The sequence below is a fragment of the Stegodyphus dumicola genome, chromosome 3 (genome assembly GCF_044657685.1).
Source record: "Stegodyphus dumicola isolate Sdum_Otavi_A_Nest chromosome 3, ASM4465768v1".
In the NCBI taxonomy this organism is placed as follows: Eukaryota; Metazoa; Arthropoda; class Arachnida; order Araneae; family Eresidae; genus Stegodyphus; species Stegodyphus dumicola.
In genome coordinates, this window is record NC_140770.1 from 5,809,252 (window position 1) to 5,835,127 (window position 25,876).

The 25,876-nt window shown below is 32.9% G+C and overlaps 2 protein-coding genes across 10 annotated transcripts in view; one reads left to right on the forward strand and one right to left on the reverse strand.

Annotated features, from left to right (window-relative positions):
• Positions 1–9,216, reverse strand: part of LOC118179759 (uncharacterized) — a 44,084-nt gene extending 34,868 nt beyond the window's left edge. For 2 of the 6 annotated variants that reach the window (XM_085812533.1, XM_085812532.1), the window contains exon 1: positions 8,821–9,152. Coding sequence is in view for 2 of the 6 variants with exons in the window: in XM_085812529.1 (XP_085668655.1) it covers positions 2,229–2,301 (73 nt within the window). In the remaining 4 variants the exon portion in view is untranslated. The other 4 variants (XM_085812529.1, XM_085812531.1, XM_085812530.1 and 1 more) reach the window with 4 other exon arrangements.
• Positions 9,217–9,489: 273 nt separating this feature from the next.
• car (vacuolar protein sorting-associated protein 33A) overlaps positions 9,490–25,876 on the forward strand; it is a 75,383-nt gene continuing 58,996 nt past the window's right edge. Inside the window, exons 1-3 of one of the 4 annotated variants that reach the window (XM_085812536.1) lie at positions 9,490–9,534; positions 18,087–18,152; positions 24,336–24,463. In XM_085812536.1, the coding sequence (XP_085668662.1) occupies positions 9,532–9,534; positions 18,087–18,152; positions 24,336–24,463 (197 nt within the window). In that variant the 5' untranslated portion in view covers positions 9,490–9,531. Of the gene's footprint in view, positions 9,535–10,707; positions 10,873–10,917; positions 12,696–12,758; positions 12,885–18,086; positions 18,153–24,335; positions 24,464–25,876 lie in introns of those variants that run through there. The other 3 variants (XM_085812535.1, XM_085812538.1, XM_085812537.1) reach the window with 3 other exon arrangements.

Genomic DNA, 25,876 nt, shown 5'->3' on the forward strand with positions numbered 1-25,876 from the left:
TTGAAATTTATTGTTGTTATGTTAATTTATTAAAGCGAGGTGTGCGTAGTTTGTAGATTCGTTCGTTGCCTACATCGTGCCATTTGTAGATGTTTTTTTAAGTTAAAAAATGTCGTCGTGTACATGGATTCTTGTTAAATATTTTTGGTTAGAAACTTTACGTTTTTGCTATCTAAATTTTTTGTTTTTCTTTTGGATTTTTAGCTAAATTGTATGTTGAAAACGTAGTTTTTGCATGTGCGAAAACCGCGTTTTTGGAGACATTTTAGGCTAAAAGTTCGAAATGTAGACAAAAAATTTAGATAGTAATATGGCAGCGTGAAGTTTCTTGCCAAAAATATTTGGCGTGTAATTTGGCGACTTGAGGGCGCATATCAGAGTAGTTCCAACAATTCATATTATTAAAAACATAATATATACTCAGATTTATAGTATTTTCAATAAGTCATGAACAAATCTTTTTATTAGACATGCATACTGTTACAAATTTTGTACACAAATAGATGATTTTAGTGCAACTGTGTGTGAAATTGTCGTATTTTTCTGTGTAATGTAACATGAAAAATTGAAATAGACAAGCTAGCCAGAAAATAAGAATGCAGGGGAAATCTGTTTAACATTCATCTGCTCTCAGTTGCCATTGTTAGCTGTTACCTCAGTATGAGTTCCGAGCATTATCTCCAGTTTAGCTTCACTGCTTTGTGTTTAACGTTCATAGTTGTTTAAAGTCTAATAACTGATTGTACTGCGATATTGTGAAGAGTTACATGATTATTTTTTTATGGAAAGTTCCAGATATCTGAAGTGTTTCTTTTTATAAAATAAACTTTATCGACCTATCATCGGAGCGGTGTGCATTCAATCTAATACAAAACTGTATGCATGCAACAATATAATCACATTTCATAATAAAATAGGAAAGAAAACCGTATCACTCTTATATGCGCCCTCGGGTTGATAAATGCGACGATATGTGTTGTGTGCTGGTTTTTAATGCGATTGTGTGTTCTGTGATGGTTTTGGGGGCGATGTTGGTTCTATGGCAACCCTTTTTACAACAGAAACTTGGATTTTACTGTAGTGGTTTCAGTTGCTAGCTGGTTCAAGTGGTGTGTGGTATTTAAGCGATTTACGATGCAATGAAAGACGTGTTGGCAAAATTTTAGTCTCATGCCTGGTACGACTATTTTTTCGGGTGGCTGGAAATTCTACAAGTATTTAGGAGATAAAGGTTTTGAACATTTATTTGTGAAAGATAGTATCAATTTTGTGGATAGTTGGTCTGGCTGTCACATAAATACGATAGAGATTAAGTGGCGGCAGGTTAAAGCTACGTTGCTACTTCTAATCGGATATGCCATTTTGTGTTTTATTCGGCGGTTTATATATTTTTCCATCGTTGTTCTGAAATGGGAGAAGATGCTTTTAACAAATTTGAGGTAAAATTGTTTTGGTGATATTTAAAATTGGTATTTCTGCTGTTCAAAGAAGCATTCAATTCATGGTAAGTGCATTTTATTTTATTCTTGTTTTTATTTAGTAAAATATTATGTTCATTGATTTTTTAGTATGAATTTCTGTCATTGTTGTTGTTTTTTTTAATTGTTTGAAATTTATTTTAGTTTATTTTTTTAATTAAGGTGCAATGCCTAGAATAAGCAATTTGTAGATGTTTTTGAAAGTTTAAACAGAATGCTGTGTACGCAGTATTCTTGAAATTTATTGTTGTTATGTTCATGTATTAAAGCAAGGTGTGCGTAGTTCATAGATTCTTTCGCTACCTAGATTATGTAATTCGTAGATGTTTTTTTAAGTTTAAACAGGATGCTGTGTACATGGTATTCTTTGAAATTTATTGTTGTTATGTTAATTTATTAAAGCAAGGTGTGCTTAGTTCGTAGATTCCTTCGCTGCCTAGATTGTGCAATTCGTAGATTTTTTTCAAGTTAATACATATTATCAAATATTTTTGGTTAGAAACTTTACATTTTTACTATCTAAATTTTTTATTTTTGTTTAGGATTTTTAGCTTAAATTGTGTGTTTTAAACATGGTTTTTGCATGTGTTAAAACCGCGTTTTTGGAGCCATTTTAGGCTTAAAGTTTGAAATGCAGACAAAAAATTTAAGACAGTAATATGGCATTATGGAGTTTCTTGCCAAAAATATTTGGTGAGAAATTTGTCGCCAAGTGAGGGCATATATAAGAGTAGTTTCAAGAAAACATACCCTTTAACCACAAGTTTCCACGAGGATTGAGAGTGCATTTTCCCAAACTGTTTATCCTCTCTATTGCAGCCATCCCACAAATTAGCTCTTATGCTAAAATATAAAAATAAAATTTTTTAATTCCCAATAACAGTCGCACATAAATCTTAAATAACAAAGTAATAAGAAAATCTCATTGAAATTCAAGTAATATATAAATTTTATTGCTTCAAAAGAAATAACTGAAAGATTTAAAACACAGATAGATTTCTCTAACATCAGCTGTAAGGTTGATGCAATAGAACAGCCTCATTTACTGTTATTTCAAAATAATAGTTTAAATCCTTGGTACTTACGTATTAACGCAACCAGGCCAAAATTCGCATAAATTGCCAAATTTGGTGACCCTACTTACGACAACCCTACGTGTTATACGTAGTTTTGTAAAAAGTGTGGAGATTCACAAAATTTTCCTGCATTTTCGTGCAAATTTTTGTAATTTATGAGAAAATAGCAGTGTACATGGATAAAGTCAAGAGTTTTTGAAAAGCAAACTAGCATTATGATGAAAATGAGATAATGTTTAGGTATTTTGCGAATGCATAATGCAGAGATGTCTGCCTGTCTGAGCATCTCCATTTTATCTTCTTTATTAAATAATACTAATTTGCCAATTTGCTTTGATTCTGGGATAATAATGTTCCCTTACTGCTGTTTCAGAGGTAATGCAATAATTTTGCTGCATTCACTGGTCGTTTGAAGGAAAGCATTTTCATTAAATTATCTATAACAGAAGCATTCCAGGGGGAAATAAATTTTTCGTTTCCTCAAATTAAAAATATCCGGTAAAGTGCAGAATCGCCCACGTATTTGTTTGGTGCCTTTTACAAGAGTAAAAAGAATTGGATTTTTTTCAATTTTCTTTGAATAAATAAAATAAGTCGATGTGTACATGGATAAAGTCAAGGGAGTGCGCAATGCCATATTTGTGCAATTCTGGGATGTTTTTTTAAGTAAAAATAAGTCGACGTGTACATGGTTATGGCGAATACGGTTTTCAATCAGTGCTAAAAGCAATAGCCAAAAGATTTCTGCCGAAAAAATAATTCTGCAAATTCAAAACCGGAAGGGTTTAATTGCTATTTTATATTTTAAAACAAAATAATATAAAAAACTGTATTAAATATTATCTGTAATTAATAAATATACATTTTCTTTCTATTCATACTTTTTTACTCAAACTTACAAATAGCGCCAACCTGGTTGCGATAATACGCAAGTACCAAATCCTTAGTTCCCAAAGGGGTCCACGAAAGACACTTGATGAGGGTCTACATTGGCGTGACAAAAAAATGGGGGTTCACAATTCATAAGCAGGTGGTCCACGAAAATTTATTTTCTTTTGATAGTGAAGAACTAAAATGTTGGCTTGACTTCACTTATCAATGTAGGCAGATAATATTTTAAGAAGCTCAGCGACTGTTACTTGTAAAAAGTTGCATATTCCATATTCAGTACAACTGAAGCCGAAGGTGAAATTTAAAAGAGGGTATCAAACATTTTGGCTACAGGCAGAAATACCCGAAAAATATCCTGGACTGTGGGGAATTGCGAGAAAGCTTTTAATAGTATTTCCCTTGTCATATCTTTTCGAAAAAAGTTTTAGTGTCATTACAAACCAAAAAAAAAGGTGCAGATTGAATATCACGGAATGGGGAGATTTGCGGTTAATCCTAACTAAACTGAAGCCAAATATTGATAATTTGCTGTCAATCCATCAAGTACATCCCTCCCATTAAAATTATGACTATTTTGTGATTGTCATTGTAGAAGTTATGTTATTAATGTTCAATTTTAATTATATTACACGTAACATGATAACAGATAACAATAATAATTAATAGTGTAATAATTACATATTTGAATCAATACTACACAAAAAATTATACTATTTTTCTTTTTATTTTTACCATTCCGAATGGGAAGTTTTCTAAATGAAATAAGTGAGAAATGATTGGCACATTCAATTAATTAATAAGCCAATCAATTTTCACTTTTTTCGAAAACTATTAATTCGCGGTTGGACTCAGTCGCAACGCAAATTTCCATAGTTAGATCTTCACATTTTTTTCGAGTTTTGGGAATATGGTAGAAATTTTAGCTGCAGGAGGTTCACCGGAACCAGTTAAATTTTCAAAGAAGTCTATGAAAAAAAGTCTGGGAACTTCTGGTTTAAATGATATTTAAAGTTATAAATTTAACAATACTGGCAAATTCTCAAAGAATATGCCAGATTGAGAGTCAGAAGTGGTATCAAGGCCAACACTACATTTTTTGCTATACAGACTTCTAAATTTTGCTTCTCGGTGCCTACTTTACCATTTGACTGCTATGCGGCGCAAAAGTGCTGCGTTCATTTGTCTTGAAAACCGCGACGCAGCGCCCTTGCGCTACGAGTTTCAGTGTGTCTTTGTTGCTTTATAATATGAAAAGAATTATTAAAATTGATTGATATTTGTCTAAATGAGAGTGTTTTATTTGACAACATCAAGTCAAAATATGTCCCGCAGTTTTCGTGCGTTCTTGCAAGAATTGCTTAGCAGTCGAACGGTTAAATTTTACCTATTCTCCTACCTGATATGACTACAACAGTTGCCCACTTCTCATCTGTATAATTTATCAATGGCTTTCGAAAACTCTAAACTTCCGTTACCTCTAGGGGATCTGTGGCATAGGATTGACACTGCATAGAACTGACAGCAGTTCTGCAGGTAGAAGATCAACACAGCACCTCAAAAACAGGTTTCGACTCCATGCCATTATTACATACGTCTGTCCTATGCAGATACCCTATAAAAATAATAATTATATCATTCCTGCCCTCTTGATTATGTGCTGTTCTAATTATAATAATTGGCTACATTTTGCAATGCCTAATGGATACAGTCTCATTTCTATGCTAAACCAGTGCCAATCATATATGCCTGTGAACATTCTGCAAAGATGACACATGTACATTAATCCTCTTAATAATTATTACATCATTACCAAAATTTTTATATTACTGCACTGGTCTTGAGCTGCCATCAGTTTTATGACGTGTCGGTCCTTTACCATGCCCATTCTATACCATCTTTAGAGCCAAACAGTGGATCCTTTAGTTCACAGACCTACACTTCAGTCACTAAAAACCTGTATAATAAAGGATATATTGTGCACTAACAATACCAGCACTAGCTGACTTACTTGTTCTTTTTACCACTGCATTTTTGTTCAGAATTGTACTCATTTATGTTATGCTTATTGAAACATTAGATATGTATTTTTATACTGGAAAAAACAGATGTCTGTAAGTATTTTTTTCACATTTTTTGTGAAAAATTTGATTAAAATTTCAGTTAACAAGCATCTGGAAACATTTTACCATATATTTTGCGTCTCTTATTTCAAAGGTAAAGCATTTTCATTCAGCTGAAACAGAGAGAAAATGAAAATATTCTAGTGGTAACACAATTCAGCTAAGAATCAAAACAGTGGGAAAAAATGGTGTTCTCCAAGAAAGGGGATTAGTGTCACAGTTAGTTGCCAAATCACAAAATTAGTCACTTGAAAACCTTTAGGGAGAACATCAAAATCATGACAATAAAGGATCGGTAATTGACATAGATTGCTAGAATGATTATATCAAAGAATTGGAGGAAGCTGTTTTTCATAAATTTATGGTGAACTACGAGTACAGCTTCGTGGATTTTGGTGACCGGTGCTCATATTCAGAAAGTAAATCTTATGTCGATCAGCAAAATGGCAGAACAAAATAGAAAGGGACATCGCTAATCATTACCTGGAGGTCTATCTAATACATACCCATAGAATAGAACATATGTCTTCCAGTTATAAGTTCTATTCAGGCTATGCATCTCAGGCTGTGATAACAGTGATTGCTCAGCTTGCATCCTAGTAAAAAATCCTATTATATGGTACGGCAGTCGTAGTATATTTAAGGATGTCTCTTAGATTACCGCCAAGTTGTTGGTTCATTGTAACTTGAATAGTTAAATGTTATGAAAACCCTATTACAGCGTAATTGGTCGTGCAATTGCGGTGAATTTGAATGATGGGAAAAGATTTGCAAGGGCTTTTTTTGTGTGTTGTATGTTGGTTAGGAAGTACGTTGGTATATACATTGCTTGTTTCATTGTTTAGATGCATACTTGCCAACCTATGACACTCAAAAATCAGGAGATTTTTTTAAGAAATCGGGAGATTTTTCACAATGTTAAAAAGACTTTTTAAATGATGAAAATATAGTTTTTAATAATGAATTAACTTTAAATAGTAACTAATTCTTAAATGCAAGCAACACAAAAATACTTTACACATAAAAAAACATTTTTATTACTTGCATCGATTAAGAAAAAAGAAAACCACTTTAATTAGTTTTCGTACAAATGTTATAAACAGTGGCAGATTTTGCTTTCTTTAAGAAACTTCATAATTTTGCTCGTAGTAATTGCCAAGTAGGCCTGCTTTCGCTAATAAAAGCTTTTCTAATGTGTCATCACTAATATTAGATCTAAATTTAGTCCTCGTTTTTGCAACTATACTGAAAATTTTCTCACACTCTGCATTATTACGGGGAACTGTCAAGATGGCCAACATAATTCTAGACAGCTCCCTATATTTTAAAATTCCATCAGCAGACATTCTGCATTAGCAACTTTTTGGTCCTCTGTTTCCGAAGAAAAATTTTATTTTTCGTTTTTTTCAACACAACTCATTTGTCCTTGTGTTTTTGTGTACGCACATGTTTGAGAACATCCGCCCTACCACCATGCGAAATCGAAAAATCGCAACGACAGGCAGTACACATCACAAATTTATTACATTTCCTTGAGGAAATAATGGAAAGAAAGTCAACTGTGTACGATTTTTGAAACGTACACGAGTATTTCACTTTTCTGGCAGACATAACAAAAGATGATAATTTCTAAAACTATTTCCCTAAGGCACGTATACTCAAACAACTCAGGACAAAATGACCGAAATAACTAAAGAACATCCAAATAACAGCTTGCTTTGTCCTCATTGGCTAATTAATATATGCCAGATGACACGTAGTGGAGCACGATGCCCCCATTGGAGAACTGGAGAACGACGTTTCTGGATACGTATATGGTCTACTCTCACTTACAAAGCAGAAGTTATCTAATTCGCAAGGTTTTGTTTTAGATATAACCTAGAGAAAATTCAATTGCTTTCAGACTGCCAAAATCACTTTTTTTTTTTTTTTTTTGTTTTTTGTTTATATAACAAAGTATTAAGCCAAGTTCCATAAAAATCGTGAGAAATTTTAAGAATAAGAAAAAGTCAGGAGAAATATATTGTAAATCGGGTTGGCGGGAGAGCGGTCGAAAATTGGGAGAGTTGGCAACTCTGTAGATGGTACAATGGCTGAATATAGTAGAATTAATTTAAAGTTTCTGTATGATTTGGAATGAAAGGGTAAAAAAGCATTAACTTACTGGTGTATTAATGAAGGTTTACTTAGTAGCCATCTTAAGTATGAAGTTTGTATGAAGAAAAATGCGTATGGTCAAACATCGGAGGATACTTTTTACTCCTAATTTTTCTGAATTTATGTGGCGACGCCAGTACAGAGATTCTAATTCAGGTAATTTTAGGAAGTTTTTGGATGCAGTTAAGGAATTTTGTTTGACTGACGATACGGAAATTTCTAAATAAGGTAAATGGATATTTCCTTTGTGTAGTGCTAAGATGAATTTCCTTTTTTATGTTATTTCATTGTTTGATTTAAAATGTAGTTTATTGAGATTATATATTTTTTGTTTACTTCTAGTGTAGAATTGGCTGTTCCTTTGACTTTTTAAATGAAAACAGATTGATGTGTACATGGACAAAATCAAGAGAGTTGTCAATGCCGAGTTTATGAAAACAGGTCGAAGTGTACATGGATACCGAGTCTGTGAAAGTCTTCGACTCGTTATTTTGGCTTTGTGTAGCGGCAATTTTTGACATAAAAATCGCTCCTACACAAAAAGCCAAAACAGAAAGTCAAAGAATTGCACAAACTTAGTGTCCATGTATTGCCAAAAGGGCCACTTTCACCAAGAGGGATGTTGGTTAATCTTTGGATTATGGTAACTTGGCGATTTTTTGGCAACAGTGCTACAGCAACCTGCTAGTTTTTGTTTGGACGCCATTGTTTTCACGAAGTACAGGCATTTTTTTTTTTTTTTTACTCAACATTTTTTTTCCAACAATCTGCTAACCGAATTACGCTTATGCTAGAACTTTTATGGAACAAAACTGCTTAATCATGACGAAGATCAGGTGCGAAATTGGGGCAAAGTACAGAATCGCCCACTGCTTGCCGCGTTTTTAAGAATTGCACATACACGGTATCATCCATGTACACATCGACCTATTTTCACTTAAAAAAACATCCCAGAATTGCACAAAAATGGCATTGCGCACACTCTTGATTTTATCCATATTCGCTACTAAAGTCCTAGCTAGTAACCTTTATCGCCTTACTAAAATGCCGCCAAACTACCTGTTACCATATTCCAAAGATTAGGTAATATGTTTTTACCTGTCCAGGCTTGGTGCGATTTTGAAAACTGTCACCAACATCAAAATGACTCATTTACTGCTCATCATAATGGTTGTTTGACGGTAGATGAACTTTTCAGGAAAAATTGCACAGAACATGAAGCTTTCATGAAAACAAAATCCAAAGTTTATGTTAAAAATGCATGATGACTTTCGAATGATGACAAAAATATTAAGCAATCAGAGTATGCCTTTTCATTCTTATCATCTTTCCAGTGACAAAAACATCAGAGCAGTGATTACAGGTGTAACTTCCACTCGATTAAAAGAAAAAAAAAAAAACTATTTCATAATTTTTAAATACTAGGCATTACTTACTCGGCAGCACTACTACTTAACCACGTGTAATAGCAAAAATACACAACAAAAAAAAGGTTATTGCCATTTTCTTTAACCTAAATGTTGTCTGATGGGACTTAAGTTACAAACATCTGCGCAGCCTAATTTTTCCGCCTACCTGCCATTTAAAAAATTGCTAAATGTAAAAAACTTGCATTTTCAGCATAATAATTCTATTAATGATAGCAAAAAAAGAGGAGAAACAGTAAATTCAAAAAAAAAAAAAAAAAAAAAATCTGTGATACTTTAAAATTTCATTTAATGTTTCATTTTTGGCATCAATATTATAATTGGATACGAATTTGCTATATAATAGACTAAAGACATCGCCAATGTGAAAAGCTAGTTTGCTATGGTCAGTATTTATCGCTTATTTGGTTCAACATACACATTTCTTTGGTTTCATTGTTTCTGATCTCGCTGTTTTTTTCCAAATTTTAATAAGCATTTATTTACAGAAGCAACGAAAAAGAAATTTATTAGTAAGAGTACATTTAAGATTGTACATGAAAGTTTTGCACTATGTGTATAAAATCTTTTAAGAGATTTTAATTTTTAACCAGATATTCATACTTTCAGTTTTACAAAAATAAAATTTAATGAATCTTATTTAAATAATACAACTCTGAAATCCTATTGAGAAAAATATTAATTTATTTTTTTAAAAATAGGCACATAAGCACATTGTTACTTATTAAACAGTTTTTATTAAGCTTATTTCCTAAGCGACTGATTTAAGTTAAATGTATATTTTATTTCTAAATCCTATAGTCAGTATGCAGTTAAAGGTATCTAAACGAGAAAAACTTTTTAATTTTTGGTATGTAAAATGTATCTTTAAAACTGATTTAACAAAAAGGAATCTCATTATTCATGCACTTTTGCTTGAACCTAATGTAATGAAGCAAAGAGATTTAATGAAGGTATCTGTTTCTGCAATATAGAAATAAATTTAAAAGAAATAAATGGCTTCTGCAATACAAAGCTACCTTATTCATACATACTGTACTAATTCAATTAGTGTAAAAGTATAATTTTCAGAAATATTTTGCTTTTATATGTCTTATAGATAGAAATATGGACAGTAACAGAATGTAGATTTCATGATATTTAGTATATAAATCTAGAACTTGATTTTAACACATTAACACATAGATCCATGTCATTTTTTCATAGCTGTTAGAAGTGAGGGCTCTATCTGGCTAAAGCCAACAGATAAGAATTTATCTAGCTAAAGAATTTATGGGATTTAGCTAGTGTTATGAAATAGATAATCATGTCAATATGATTTTCAGTTTTAATGGTTTTCCATACAATCTTTTAATCTCAAACAGTATTTTAATATCAAAGAATATTTGCGTAAAAACTATAATCACATAAATTCACAAAATGAATACAAAAATTCGTAGTTGTATGACTGTTTCCAAGACAGAAGTCGGGCAAAACCACTGAACGCAAACTGATACCAATTCATTCAAACGACGCCAAATTTGGCTAAGTAAGGGGGTTGCCATTCACATTTCCTTTATCTATTATGTGCAAAACTACAGTGGGTGTCGTCTGTGTGTAAAATAACTTTGGTGTAAACAAAATGAGTTCTCATCTTTCAAACGGTCGCGTAAATGTTGCCCTCTTAAGGGATGATGCTCGCCGATTATTACTTGACTGTCTTGATAAATGTCCTGGGACTAAAGTATGTATATAAAATAAAAGGGTAAAGTGCAGAATCACCCAATGCTTGGCGCGTTTTTAAGAATTCCACATATATTCGTTATCTATGTGCACATCGACATATTTTCACTTAAAAAACATCCCAGAATTGCATAAAAATGGCATTGCGCACTTCCTTGACTTTATCCATGTACAGATCGACCTATTTTTACTTAAAAAGTCAAAGAAAATTGACCTTACGCTTGTAAAAAGCGCTAAACAAATAAGTGGGCGATTCTGCACTTGGTGACAGCTGTATTTATATCTGATAGAATACTTATAATTTGAAATCAAAAGAGGAAAAAAAAATTGGATTGTGAAATATGAAATCAAAAGAGGAAAAAAAAATTGAATTGTGAAATATAGTGAAGTTCAAACTGCCATATATTACTAGAATTGGTAAAAATATGTTTATGGGTGCTCCTTGGCGATACATGAATACCGAGTTTGTGCAGTTTTTTGGCTTGTTATTTTGGCTACACAAATCCAAAATAACAAACCCGGGATCCATGCACACATCGACCTATTTTCACTTTAAAAAAAATCAGAGAACAGAAAATTGCACATACTCTCGAGACTCTCCACGCTACAACTCGCAATGCACTCAACGATATGCTACAGCAGGGTTTCTTAAACTGTGGATAGCAGGACCTGCAGCAGGGGAGTCACCAAAAATTTTAGCAGTTTTGATATTTCTTTAACTTATAATAAATTTTACAGTTACCAAATAGTTTTACACAATGTATCTGAAAATAGATGCAAGTTGTTGAAAATTAGATTAGCACCTAAAGCTGTGCACATGATTGGTGACATACTTGTAGCTGACGTTTTGCAACAGAACTGGAAGTAAATGATGGTTCTAATCTGGTAACGTATGGGCTCAAACAGAATGATGCACTGGCCTGCTTGCTTTTTAACCTTGCTCTCCAAAAAATCATAAAAGACTCTAACATTAATACTCTTGGAACTATCTTTAACAAGTCTGTTCAGATTTTTGCGATTGCTGACAATATTGACATAGTCGCACGCATTCCCGAGTCGCTTAGAGAGGCTTTTACATCTCTAGAGGCTGTAGTCAGCAAAATGCATCTAGCAGTCACTAAAATAAAACTAAATACATGCCATGTGGTAATAACAGCAGCCCCCTATTTTGAAATTGGGAATTACAAATTTGAAACTATTAGCAAATTTAAATATTTAGGATCAGAAGTTAATACTCTCAATGATTTAATGCCCATGATCTGTAATAAAGTCACAGATGCTAACCAATGTTTTTTCAATCTCAATACTTGAAGTCTAACTTCACTACCAGAAAAAGGAAGATTTTAATTTACAAAAGTTTAATCAGACTCATTCTTATATACTCTGACTGAGACCTGGGCAATGACAGAAAAAGCTAAAAGTATCATTTCTGTCTTTGAAAGAAAAATGTTGAGAAATATTTTTGGTGGCATAAAGTGTAACAATATCTGGAGAAGAAGAACTAACTCTGAACTCTATAAATCCTATAAAGAAATAGATATAGTAAAATATATAAGGATTCAGAGAATTAAATGTGCGGGACACCTGTGCAGAATGGATGAAAATAGAGTAACTAAAAAGATCTTCTCAGCCAGACCATTCGGCACTCGAAAAAGAGGGAGACCTAAACTTAGGTGGCTCGACTGTTTGTAAATAGACTTAAAAGTTTTTTAAAATAACCAATTGGATGTTCATGGCCAGGAATAGAAGAACTTGGAATCCGATTCTGAGGAAGGCTAGGGCCTATCCTGGGCTGTCTGGCCATTGAAGAAGAAGAAGAATCTGGTAGTGTGATAGTTCCGTTTTCACACACCTTGATAACAGTACTTTTTTACAAATTTCACAACACAGCGTTCTAAAGCAAGTCTCTTTCTTTCGAATCGAAAAATCATTTGACAATATAATGCCAACTCAGACTGTTTGCGCAGACGATATTTGGGGTAGTGGGAAACTTCCTTTGAAACCCGATATTAGGTACTATTGATACTGCATAATGTTCCATCATCACTGCTATTTAATGAGGACATTTTTTTGTTGTTGTTAACCTTCTGAGTGGTGCAGCTTTTTGGCTGTGCTCAGGAATAACCGCATTATGATTTATAAGCTAAATTTGCATAATTAATTATTTTAATCTCTGTTTTCATAAACTTCCATTCATTAAGATGATATACATATCTTTAAAGAAAGTAAGAAAGCAAAATATTTTAAATTATAAGCTTGAATTTAACAAATATTCTGTATTCATATAAAGCAAATATAAAATTCTCTATTCATATAAAGCAAATATAAAATTAAAATTTAATTGCAAAGAAATTAAAATAATTATTATTGCTGTGAATTAATTTACAATATCATTTAAATTCTAAGAGCATATGTGAATTAATTACGCTTATCTAAAACCATGAAAAAATATATTATTCCTAAAGATTAAACTTATTATTCCTATAAATTGCATAAGTGAATAATTGTTGAGCAGGCAGGAGACAGACTTATTAAGAGGAAGTTGCCCCCATACCTAACTCTTCAATTACTTAATTCGTGTTTCGTCATGCATATAGGCAAGCGTAAAAGTAAAATTCAAAACCAAAAGTAAAATCAGATGTTGTGAATTACAAAAAAAGAAATTTAAACAGTGGAATTTTGAGAAAATAACAAGTAAATAACTCTAGTTAAAATTAATTAAATTAATAAAAAGTCAAATAAGAGTAGAAAACCAAAGTAATTTAGAAACTCTTGGTTGACGCAGTACAAAGTCCGTAAACCGGATTCGTCGGGACTTTGACGATTCCGAATTATAGATCATCAGTTTAAATCTGGTAAGATGGCATGCAGAAATTATACAATCAAAAATATGAAACTGTAATTTATGAAACAAAGAACAGTTATGATCTATATGGTATCAAAATTTACAAAAGAAAAAAAGGTTAATATTTATTTGTTTACTTTATTAAGCATTTCTTTCAATGTAAGTTGTTTAAGTTGCTTCGTTTTATGTGCTAATACTTTCTCTTTAATTCTATAAACAGCCATAATTTCTTGTTCAGTTACAAACTTCCACAGTTCACGTTCTGTAATTGCTGTGTCAGAAATACCGATTAACTTGTCAATCGAAATTTTTTCATTTTCAATAATCTCTCTGTCACTTTCTTCACTATCGGAAGGGGTATTTTCTGGATCTAGAACCATACTACAGATTTTGCTGTCCGTTAATTGATTGATTATTGGGGCATTGTCATCGCAATGAAAAACTTCTGTTATATCATCATCATTTATTACCCTTCTCCACATTTCTTTACAAAATCCAACAACTGGAAAATTTCACCTTTAGTTTGTGATGTCCGAAAACCTTCAAATTCGCGGCTTATCATCTTCATTGTCCTTGCCATGAAAAATGGTAGTTGGCCATAAATTATGCCAAGCATTTTTTAACATATCTGGAGACGCATCCTCCCGCGATCTTGCAATGCTCCAAACAGCAGATTTTATGCTAAAAAATTTCAAAAAGTCTTGAATGGTTTTGCCATTGTTCAAGAAATTCAACATTAGATTTTTAAAAATGCTACTTTATATTTGCATTTCAACACGTGCACTATTTCCATATCCATAGGTTGAATGATAGACATACAATTTGGAGGGAAAAATATAACGGATACATTATCTTTTACTAAAACTTTAAGTGAAGTATGCGCCGAACAGTTGTCAACAATCAGGACTATTTTTGAGTCATCAGGTAAACCAACCGAATTCCAATGTCGCCAAGCCTCGTGTGTAAAAGGATTTTCAAACCAATCATTTATCAACGCTTGTGTCATACATGCTCTTTTATTTGCACGATATATAACGGGGAAAATCGTTACTTCTTTAGATATTCGAGGTTGTGCATGTTTTCTGATTACGAAAAGTTTGCACTTGTGCTTTCCTGCAGCATTTGCGCACACTTAAATCATTAGTCTCGCTTTGGAATCTATACCATGGCGATTTTTAAATTTGGTTAACCAACCTGTCGAATATGATAGTGTTTATTTCTTCATGAAATATTTTGGTTTGAGCATTGGAACCGTCAATGGCACACCTTTGCTGTGACGCTGTCTGACCCATTCAATCATCACTTTGTCATGATTGTCACTTTTAGCATAAAGAACCTTTTTTCTGTTATTCATTGCATAGGGTGTCGGAATCTATAAAAAATTCCTTTTTTTTTTTGCTTATGTCATATACAGTTGACTTTCCAATGTCATACTCCTCGCATAATTTTGAGACGGGTATGCCTTTATCCAATTTTTGCAGCAATTCCACTTTATGTTTGATGGACGTCGAAACATGCTTTTGCTTTGTAGATTCTTTGGGAGCTCCAGAATTGGAAACTCTTTTTGACATAATCGAAAGTTCAAGCTTAATTTTTATAAAATTGCTCTAACAGTCTGCAAAAAATAATGAGCCAGTTCCAATTAGAAGATTAAGGAGCAGAATCAGTAAAGGTAATTTTAGCCTAGCTTATACCATCCGTTATACATTAAACGCACATGCGTAAAGCATACAAAAAAAACGTTTGTGCCTCTTGGTCCGAATTATAGATCATTCCGGATAATGGATGTACGGATTACGGACTTTGTACTGTATATACCATTAGCCATATGGTATATGTTAGAATGGCAAAAAATCTCATGACCGGTTGGCAGTCATACTGCTCAGGGAATTAAAAATATCTCTGACTTCTGAACTTGTTTCAGTAACCTCTTGACTTCTGTGTGCTGCCTGTTTTTGCAGGGAGGAGTAATATTCTCATTCAACTGAGATATCTCTATGAATTCTGGAACTAAGTAATTGTGAGACGCTAGTTTCTTGCAGCAGAGGAAGAAAAATTTTTAAATATTTAAGTCAAGGAGAAATATGCTAATATATAATTTAAAATTAGGCAAAATGGGTACCGTGCTGTAGATTTTGAGATCCTGCTTCATCAGGAGCGAAAAGACTTGTAACTAATGGGAATAATGCAAAGATGTTATATCGAAAGCATTCATTTTTAAAGAAAGAATTCATTTTTATCATTATAGCAGGTAATGCAGTTGAAGCTTACATAAAGATCACTTAATTTATAAATTAAATTTTTTAAATCAGCATGTCAATCTCTGCAATTTCTGTCATGCTTGTTTGTCTGCAGTTTTCTTGGTTCTGGTTAAAATCTGCAATTCGCGAATTTGCATATTCCCGAGTGGTTGAGACTATATTATTAATTTGGTTAAAATCAGTGGGTCTAGCGAGTATTTTCTGCATAGCCTCAGCATAGTGAACGCTAGCGTTATCCTTTCCTCTGCCTCATTGAGACCTGAGATGGTTTTCTTATCTAGAAGTTGCTGGATTTTTCGCGTAATTTTTTCTAATGGTTCACGTCAAAAATTTATCGAGCTTGATGGAGATTCCATTGCGAAAACGGAGAGTCACTGCTTCAGAATGCCTGCTTTTGTGATTGCTCAAGTGGCATAACAGAAAAAGAACTTGATAAAAATTCAAGCAGTATCGGAGAACGAGCAGAAGCGAAAAAAACTGAAATACTGGCTTCCAGTACCTGGCTGCCTCCGGGCCTTCTCCTTCCCCTGTCTTTCTAACTTTTTAGTTTCAACCATTTAAATACTTTCATTTATCTATTTAATTTGCATCCTGGGGAGGAAATGCAAAGGGAAATAAGGGAATTCAGAAGAAGTTCAAAAATTGAAAGAACTATTAGTACAACTAAACAGAACCCTATAAACTATATTGTGACGTGCTGCTTGAATTTATGAATACATTTTTGCAGCTTTTTGGTAGGGATGTAAGTAATCAGAAAGTGCTAAAACTACAATAAAATTTTTTTCAGAAAATATTTTGTTACGTACTTGCTAATGGGAACTGTTCAATGCTTTCAATCTATTTTTTAAGTGATTGCCACAGAATTTCTGCTGAAACAAAAGAAACAAAATACTGCTTGTAAATATGTTTATTGATTGATTTTTGATATAAATCCATAACTAAAATGTAAAGTATGTGTGTAATAATATAAATATATGTAATAAATAATTGGGAATGATGTAGTATGGGATCGAATGCCTTTAATTAATTACTTATTTCATAGTTGGTGCCACTAAAATGCTATTTTTTAATTTGAATGTGCAATAAAATGGTAGAAAAACAAGTGAATAAAACGGTGGTTCTTAAAATTTTTGCCCCATACACTCCTGTCACTACTGCTAGAAGATCATTTTTCTCTTTTTTTCCAAAACTCAGAAAATACATATACATTTATTTAAATTTAGTTTGTCTTTAATGTGTTTCATAAATTAAAGAAGAAAAAGTATAGGAAGTGTTGATAAAAACTGAAACTTTAATTAAGAGTAGTTTTTTATATTCATAATCGTACTACATAACAATTAAATGAAATGCATCCCCCCCCCCCGTCAAAACTGAAATGTCCTCCCTGGTTGAGAATTACTGCACTAAAACAACAACCAAATTTAGTGCCACCATCTAAAAAAAAAAACGGTATTTACGTATTATCGCCACCGCAGCAGAAGTTGTGCTGATGTGCCAACAAAGAGCAATCCTGTTGTTTGCACATAGTTATCTTTTGGATTCCTTTTTACCTTGCTGTTTCGATTGATTTTTGGAAAGGTTACCAAACAAATAGAATAGAAAATGAAAGATTCCTACATGCTAAAGTTAATCATAAATACAATTTTATTGATTCTGATGCAGGAGTTCATACACAAACAGTTGAGAGAATGTGGGGCAGTGCTAAATGGAGAAACAAGAGACATAGACGAGTTTTAAATAAAGTGTTTTAATTTATAATTCGTCGCAAAAATTTTAGGTGTAGATTGGCGGCACTTAAAAACCGCAAAATCTGCAGCTGCGGTGGCATTAATACTCAAGTACCAAAAAAAAAAAAAAAAAAAAAAAAAAAAAAAAAAAAAAAAACATAATTATGGTTAAAAAGTGTAATTAGTAATTTAGGCTGAGGCCGTATATTATCATCTTATGACTAGGAGATTCATGTTTGTGGTGGTCTGACTTTTAAATTTATATGAAGACAAAAAAAGGCATGTTAAAGATTTATACCCTGGCTGTATAATAACCTTAGTGAGGAACTGTTATTGCTGCACCATTTGTTTTTCTGAAAATTCCTTTTTATTATTTTTATAGGCTCTCTTTTGGGATGAAAAATTAAGTGGCCCATTTGGTTTGATAGCTGAATATGTGTTACTTCAGGTAATTTCAAACACCAGTAATTTATTTCTGTTCTTGTTTATTATCATTATCTGCAATAAATATTTAAAATATATTGATAGATATTTTAAATGAAAAAAAGTATTGTAAATAGGTTAAATCAAGGCACTTTCAGTTGAATATATTTCTAAATGATTTTCATGCTTAATTATTAGTATGTCCTTATGTATATGTATGTGTGTAAACTAACTTGTCAAAAATTGATATGAAAAACTTTTATAAGGGCTGATAGAGCTCTATGGAAATTCTTACGGAACTTTATAGGTAACAATATAAAAATGCTTCTGTATTAAATTCTAAAGAAATGTTATAAAAGGCTTTCAGAGAATGTAATTCTATAAAATAATAAATAAAATATTGCTTTGCAAAATTATAGAGAAATTTTGTAAAGCCTTTCTAAAATGGTATTTTATAGAAATCTGCAAAATTTTGAACTATAATCAATGTAAATTTTCGGTTTCCAAAGGACATGGAACAGCAAAAACAATCACTTTTTGTTTATAAGAGTTGAATCATTTTGAAATGGAAATTTTTGCTTTTTTTCCTTTGTTGATTTTATATTGTTGTTTATTTGTTGATTTTATATTATTGTTTATTTGTTGATTTTATAATGCTCAATAAAAGAATACAAGATTCAATGTATGGGATCTTTAGAAACTGTACAAATTTTTATAGAATCTCTACACAAATCTATTCATATTTCTGTGGAATCTCTGTGCATAACTCTATAGAATAAAATTTTATAAAATTCTGTAGGAGATCTGTAACCTAGCTTATAGTAAACTGAGCCATAATTCTAAAGAATTCTAAAGACATTTTCATTTAATTCCTCTAGAACTATTTTTTTAATAAAATTCTGTAAGACATTTTCATAAGTGCAGTGTAGCAATTAAAGAGTAATTGTCAAAGCAGCAGTTCTCAAATATCAGCAGTGTTGATTTATATATGTAAGTAAGCAAGGTAATTATTAGTACAGGTCATTACAGGTCGTAATTATTAGTACAGGGTTGTATATACAGGGTTGTTATAAAAAAACTTCTCTGATATATAAACCCCTAGCAGCCTATCCGCTCAACTGCTCAAAATGAAATTTACGATATAGTTATTTGAAGGTATGTACTCAAGATTGTGATGATTTAAAACAATAGAGCTCTCACAATTACAGTAAAAAAATTTCGAAATTTTCGAATAGCAACACCCAAGTTTTTCGTGCACAAAGTGATCAATGCATTAATAAACCCTAAATAGTGTTGGAATGTTATATGTATGTGATGAAAATTGCTTGTGTATGTATAAAATATGTATGTGATGAATATTGACAAAGGAGAGCACTATAAAGGACCAGTGACAACCCAAGAGAGGAGAGGCGGAAAATTTTTTTTTTAAATTACATGTTTTCACCCACCTCCGCAGACTATAACAAATTGGATGCGGAAGATTGTTGACAGCAATGATAAATGTAGAGTTGGGGTACCGTATTTTGGGGGTCCAACCCAGGACATATTTTTGAAATTATTTAGAAGTCTTTACTGAAACATTAAACTTTAGTTATTCAGTAGTATTTTTCACCAGACATGACATTTTCCAGAAATGGTTTCTTTTTTAATTACATCATAAAATTCACAAGAAGAAAGTTCTGAATCAATTTTAACATTTAGCAGATATTTAATAGTATATAGTGAAAGTCTATCCCTTTCTGCAGGCCAAATGTTCCCCATAAGTGAAAAACAGTGGCGTAGCTAGGGTGGGGCAAGGGAAGACATCTGTCCCCAAGCGCAGCCATCCAAGCAGCGCCAAATTGATGTTACAAATTTTTTTAATGAAATGTTTTCCATTCTTGGCACACAGAAAGGGGCGCAAATTCTTCAGTTGTCCCCGGGTGCTGGAATCCTAGCTACGCCACTGGTGAAAAAACTCTCTCAACTGAAGCAGATGTCTCAGACAAAAATGTTGCAAACTCAACCATTTTAAAAATGTTGCAATATATCAGTCTTTTGAAACACTTTAAAAATTGCTTTAGACTTCTTTTCAATAGAATTTGGTACTTTATCAAAACCTGATCCACAGCCTACCCTTTGGTTTTGAATTATATGGTTCAACAATATATGTTCATCAAATAAGTCATAATATTTATGGAATATTATAATTTTATTAACATCTTGTGCACTCTGTCCTTAAATAAGACCAGGCAATTTCAGTTCATAAATTTATCCATTGAAATTTACTAACTTTATCAAAATTGGTTCTGACTAACTCTAAGTATTGAATACTAGAATTATAAAAATTGTCTATGTTTGAGAAGAATTTGTGTTCCTGAATGTCATTATATTCTTTTAGAGTGCATAGCAATTCTTTGGCAGAAGATGGTTTTTTGTTCTTTCCTGAAGTTGACAAACTAATTCAGAATATGTCTGAAATGCTTCTGTTGCTGGAGCTTCTAATTTCAGAACTACATTATGAAATAACTGTAGTTATAACTGTAACCATATAAAAATTTCAAAAACAGTTCACTTTCTAGATTTTTAAAAAAATCAAATGATAATTTGGGGCATTTCTCAGAAGACAGGAAGTATGATTTTAGGCCATCAAAAATGGAAAGAATTCTATCTATTGCAGGTAACAAAGGAACCTTGTGCTGCTATGATATAATACTTTTTTGTAATCTGTTTTTACAAATTCACAGAACTCGCTTAAGTTTCATTACTCTTACTGTATATATGTGAAAATATTTATAATTTTTTATAACAAAAGCTTTTATGTCAGGGGGTAGAGAATCACATGCTGTTTGTACTGAATTGTGTTACAATGTGAGCTGAGAAACCAATTTCTAAAATAAGTTTACCCAAATCATTTTAAACTTTTCTGAACACATTTTCATTCCCCTTTCTCTTCACACCACTAAAATTACTGTTAGTGTTATTGGTAGTATAACAAACCAACTTTCCTTCAAATTTGTATTTTTTCAAGCACTGCAAAAGATACCGAGTCAAAATTTAAGCAGTTTTAGTTGACACTTCATCGAAATTTAAAAGCTTAGCTTGAATTCCCTCCTGCAGGTATGATCATTTGCGGTTTTGCAGCTGAGGATGGTGGTTCGGTAAAACCATCGAAACTAGTCCTGTGAAAATTTTGTAAATATAATGCTGATTTTTGTTGTTTGACTTCTGAATTAGTATTTATTCAGCGTGTTATTGTGTCTTAATTTGTATCAGATGTTAGAACCTATGTTTAAATGTAATGTATGCATTTGAGACAGGAAAAACACAACTTCATCAATCCACCCAGTAGAACGGGAGGTATAGATCTATCCTAGTATTTTTGGTGCAAGGTGTACATTAATGCACATAATCTCTATTTTGTCATTGGTCTTTTGCAGTGTTCTTCTTTGCAAAACTTTTATGCTGGCCATCCAATGCTGTTTGTGGGTTTTCAATATGTTGATGCATTTGCACAGGAAAAAGTAGTTGTTGCCATTCAAAACTATCAAAATATTTTCACTGTAGCCATAACTGTGAGAGCTGTATTGTTTAAAGTTGTAAATGAACACAACTTCCTCCCCTTTTGACTACACTCATGGATTCAATAGAAATTTAGGGAATTTTCTACTTCTTTTCCTTTTCTTTCTATAGGCCCTTCTTTCTTCCCCGCTACTAATTTTAGGCTATTTACTTTACTTTTATTTTGTCCCATCTTTCTTCCTGACCTTTTGAACTCATATAAAATGTAAAAAGTTCCTTTTTACTCTCCATTGAAATACAAAATTGCGCCCCCCCCTTCTATATATCGTTCCTTTGCACCTAAGCTTGATTTTTCGCCCATCGGTGCAGAAAGACTTAGTGGGTGCAAAACAAGACATCTGTCTAATTGTCTGTCTGTCTTTTGTCGTCGCACTCTCAACCACCTAACTTCAAATAACAATATCTGAAGTGTTATTTCGCTTGCTTGAGTGGATAGGCTGCTAGGGTTTATGAATCACAGAAGTGTTTTTATGACTATCCTGTATGAGGTTTAATATGCTCAATGCTAAATTTCATGAAATTGGCATCATGCATAGATCTGGCATTGTATGGCTATTTATGATGTGATACGACGGTTGGAACTTTAATAGTGGCAACACAGCTAAAAAAAGCTATGCAACAAAACCAAAGAATATCGCGTATACCACACGTAAACTACATACCTACCTTACCTCTCAGCAAAAAGACTCGTCCTGCCTACGACACGCGCATGCAGAGTGACGCGAAGAACGGATCCTTGTATTAGCTCGCGGTCTAAAGTAAGTGTTGTCAGGATGTTTTCAAAACAGGAACAATGATGTTGGATAAAAATTTAATGTGCCAGAAGTGGTACAGCACGACAGTGTCATCAAGGGCTTCAAGAGGCTTGCGAGGAATCTGCATTGCCTTACAGAACCATAGCAAGATGAGTGAAAGCATTCAAAGAAGGATGCCAAAATGTGGCAGACATGCTGCGGCCAGGTCGTCCGAGTGTCAGCGATGCTGACGTGCAAGCTGTTACCGCACTAATGGACAGTGATCGCCGCCAAACGATTGGTCAGCTGGCTGGACAAATAGGATTAGCGCATACAACTGTGCTGCACATTCTGAAGGAATGCCTGACCATGAGAAAAATTGCTTCACGATGGGTTCCACATCAATTGACGGAAATGCAAAAATGGCTACGATACAATGCTGCCCGAACCCACCTGGAGCGCTATGAGCGCGAAGGAGATGCTTTTTTACGCCGTATCATTACGCTGGATGAGACTTGGGCCTGATCGTACCAGCCAGAACTGAAACGCCAATCAAACGAATGGCGTCATCACAGGTCACCACGACGTTCGAAATTTCGTCAGTTTTGTTCGAAATTTTCAGTTCGAATTTCGTCAGTTTCGTTTTCGTTCAAATTTCGTCAATGTGAAAGTTATGGTGATTCTCGTGTATGACTGTGATGGTGTAATCCTAACGCATACCTTTCCACCACAGCAGATCGTCACTGCGCAATATTACTGCTCATTTTTGGAGCACAATCTCTGACCAGCTTTGAGAAAAAAAACGGCGACACTTTCTGCAGAACGCTCCTCTCATTTTGCATGACAATGCTTGGCCGCATGCAGTGCAAGCTGTGACTGATTTGTTCAAGCGATGGGGCTGGGAAGTGCATTACCATCCGCCATACTCCCCTGATCTTAGCCCTTGTGACTATGACTTAATCCCTAAGATGAAGGAACCAGTTCGTGGCACTCGCTTCCAAACTGTTCCTGAGATTCTTGCGGCAGTAGACCAGTCCATTCAAACTATCAACAAAACAGGCACTGCTACAGGTATTCTGTGACTTCCACATCGTTGGAAACGGGTTGTACACAATGCTGGCGACTATATTGAAGGACTGTAAAACATGGTGACATGAATCACTTTTTTATTCCTTGTAAATAAATAGTTGCCACTATTAAAGTTCCAACCCTCATATAAATAAGCTAGTACAAGCTGGCATACATGATATAAACAAGCTAGGACCTATTTGGCAAATCCATGCCCCATTAAAAGAATAAAAATTTTTAATTATTTTTTAAGGACAGATTCTGCATCTAAATTCCACATGATCTTCAGAATAATTTTGAGCCTTCTGGAATGGAATGGGAAGTACACTTTCCAATTATCTGCAACCTTGATTTCAACATTTGTTAGAATTGCCATACTTTTTGAGTTCACTGTTTGAGCACATTTTTTGTGTGCACATGGCAATAGCTTACTCATGCATGCATATACCATATACATGTTTGAATACATGTAAATTTATACACTTTATATTTAACTGCCATTTTACTTAACAGCATTTACTGGTTTTGGAAATGTAAATATCAGCTGTATAGGTTTTTGTTCTTTCTCCTAAAATTTTTTATGCTTATAAAGGGCTTCATTTTATTACATTTTATTAACACAATTGCACTTATAAGTTGTAAAGATAACCAAACAAACATTTTTCGCCGATTCTCATTGACGCCTTTCCATGGGGCTGTTGATTTTTAGAAATACCATCAAAGGTTTTATACAAATAGTTTTAAACTGCATATTTTCAACAAATGCTTAATAATATCATTTATAGTATATTTATACTTTGAGTATTATTTAAATGAATGCTATCAATATTTGTTTTCTTTTCTAGGAACATGAAGTCACAAAGATGTTCCCTTTACAGTGTAACAGATATCCATCTGTGGATGCTAAAAATATTATATTTATCGTAAGACCTAAAATTGCTCTTATGGATATAATAGCAGATTATATTTTAAAGTAAGTTTTAAAAAAAAATATCTTTCTTTTATTTTCTCATTATTCAGAAATTCACTAAACTGTATCAGAGATATGAAAAACTAACTATTTTAGACAAATACAAGGACCCATAAATGTTTCTAATATTATATGTCAGAAATTACTTTAGGCAGTTCAGTCCATCATCATTCCTCGAACAAGTTCCATCATTACTTTAATGGTACTGAGGTGGTTTGCATTGAATGATTCCCAAAGATGCATGTGCAATCATCATATGTTTGTATGTTAATTCCCCAGATTGTGTGACAGGCCTTTAGCACTTCCTCTGAATTTTTATTCTTCCAGTATTTGTACTACTTTCAAGTATATATGTGACTATAAGCTGCTGTGTAAAAATTGGTGGTTTTTATGTTTTTAGCTTACTAATAAAGCTTGTCTAAGAGCTTGTGTCACCTTGTGTATTGTTGACCAGAAAGTATGTTCGATCATCCAGAAGTTTTTCAGATTGAAGTGCATTTTCTTCTAATTATTGTTACTGCTGATAAGGAGTGACCTTGATCAAAGCAAATGTTTAAATAAGGTCTTTTTTTGCTCAAATTGCATTATTCTGACATGTACTGTGACATAATTTTTGTTAAAATGCAGTACTAGGAATGGAGAACCCAAAAGTTTATCTTTATCAAATTATGCTCTTTTATTTTAAAAGAGGAAAAATATTAGTCTGACTGCTCATATAATTTGTGTTTTGTATAGACAGAATGCTGTTTCAAATTCGAAAGTGGTTTGAGAATTTTAGGCATGAAAAATTCAGCCTTGAAGATGATGTAACTCTAAACAATCATTCATTATAAACAAGAAACTACCAGATATAATAAAAAAGTACACGATCGTGTAAAGAAGCTTTATGTAAAAACCACTATGATGAATGAATACCCCATACATTAACGAAACAGAATATTCTTGCTACAGTTTTGACATGTTGTTCTTTGCTGAAAAGAACTAAAGGAGATCCTTTTTTGAAATGGCTCATCTCTGGAGATGAGAAGTGTATGCTATACAGCAGAGCTTCTTAAGCTTTTTTCCAGTCATGATCCCTTTTACCCCATAATATGTAAAAAAATTTTGTGGGACCCCATTAGCATTGTGCAAATCCAACACACGCGTGAGTGAAACCCTCAATTTTTTCACTTGTGCTATCAAATACTATTGCAGTTATAGGTCATTAATTTTAATTTCTAATTTTAAGACATAGAACAATATGAAAATTTTAAATAAGTAATGGACGAAATGACAGCGGTATGTGTAAAGCAAGTAAAATTAATGTTTCTATTATAAAAAGAATGCATCAAAATGTTTTCATTTTTTCTTTGTTTATATTGTCTTATCTTTATCTATTTTCAGATACATTGTGTAAAAATGTTTGGTAATTGTAAA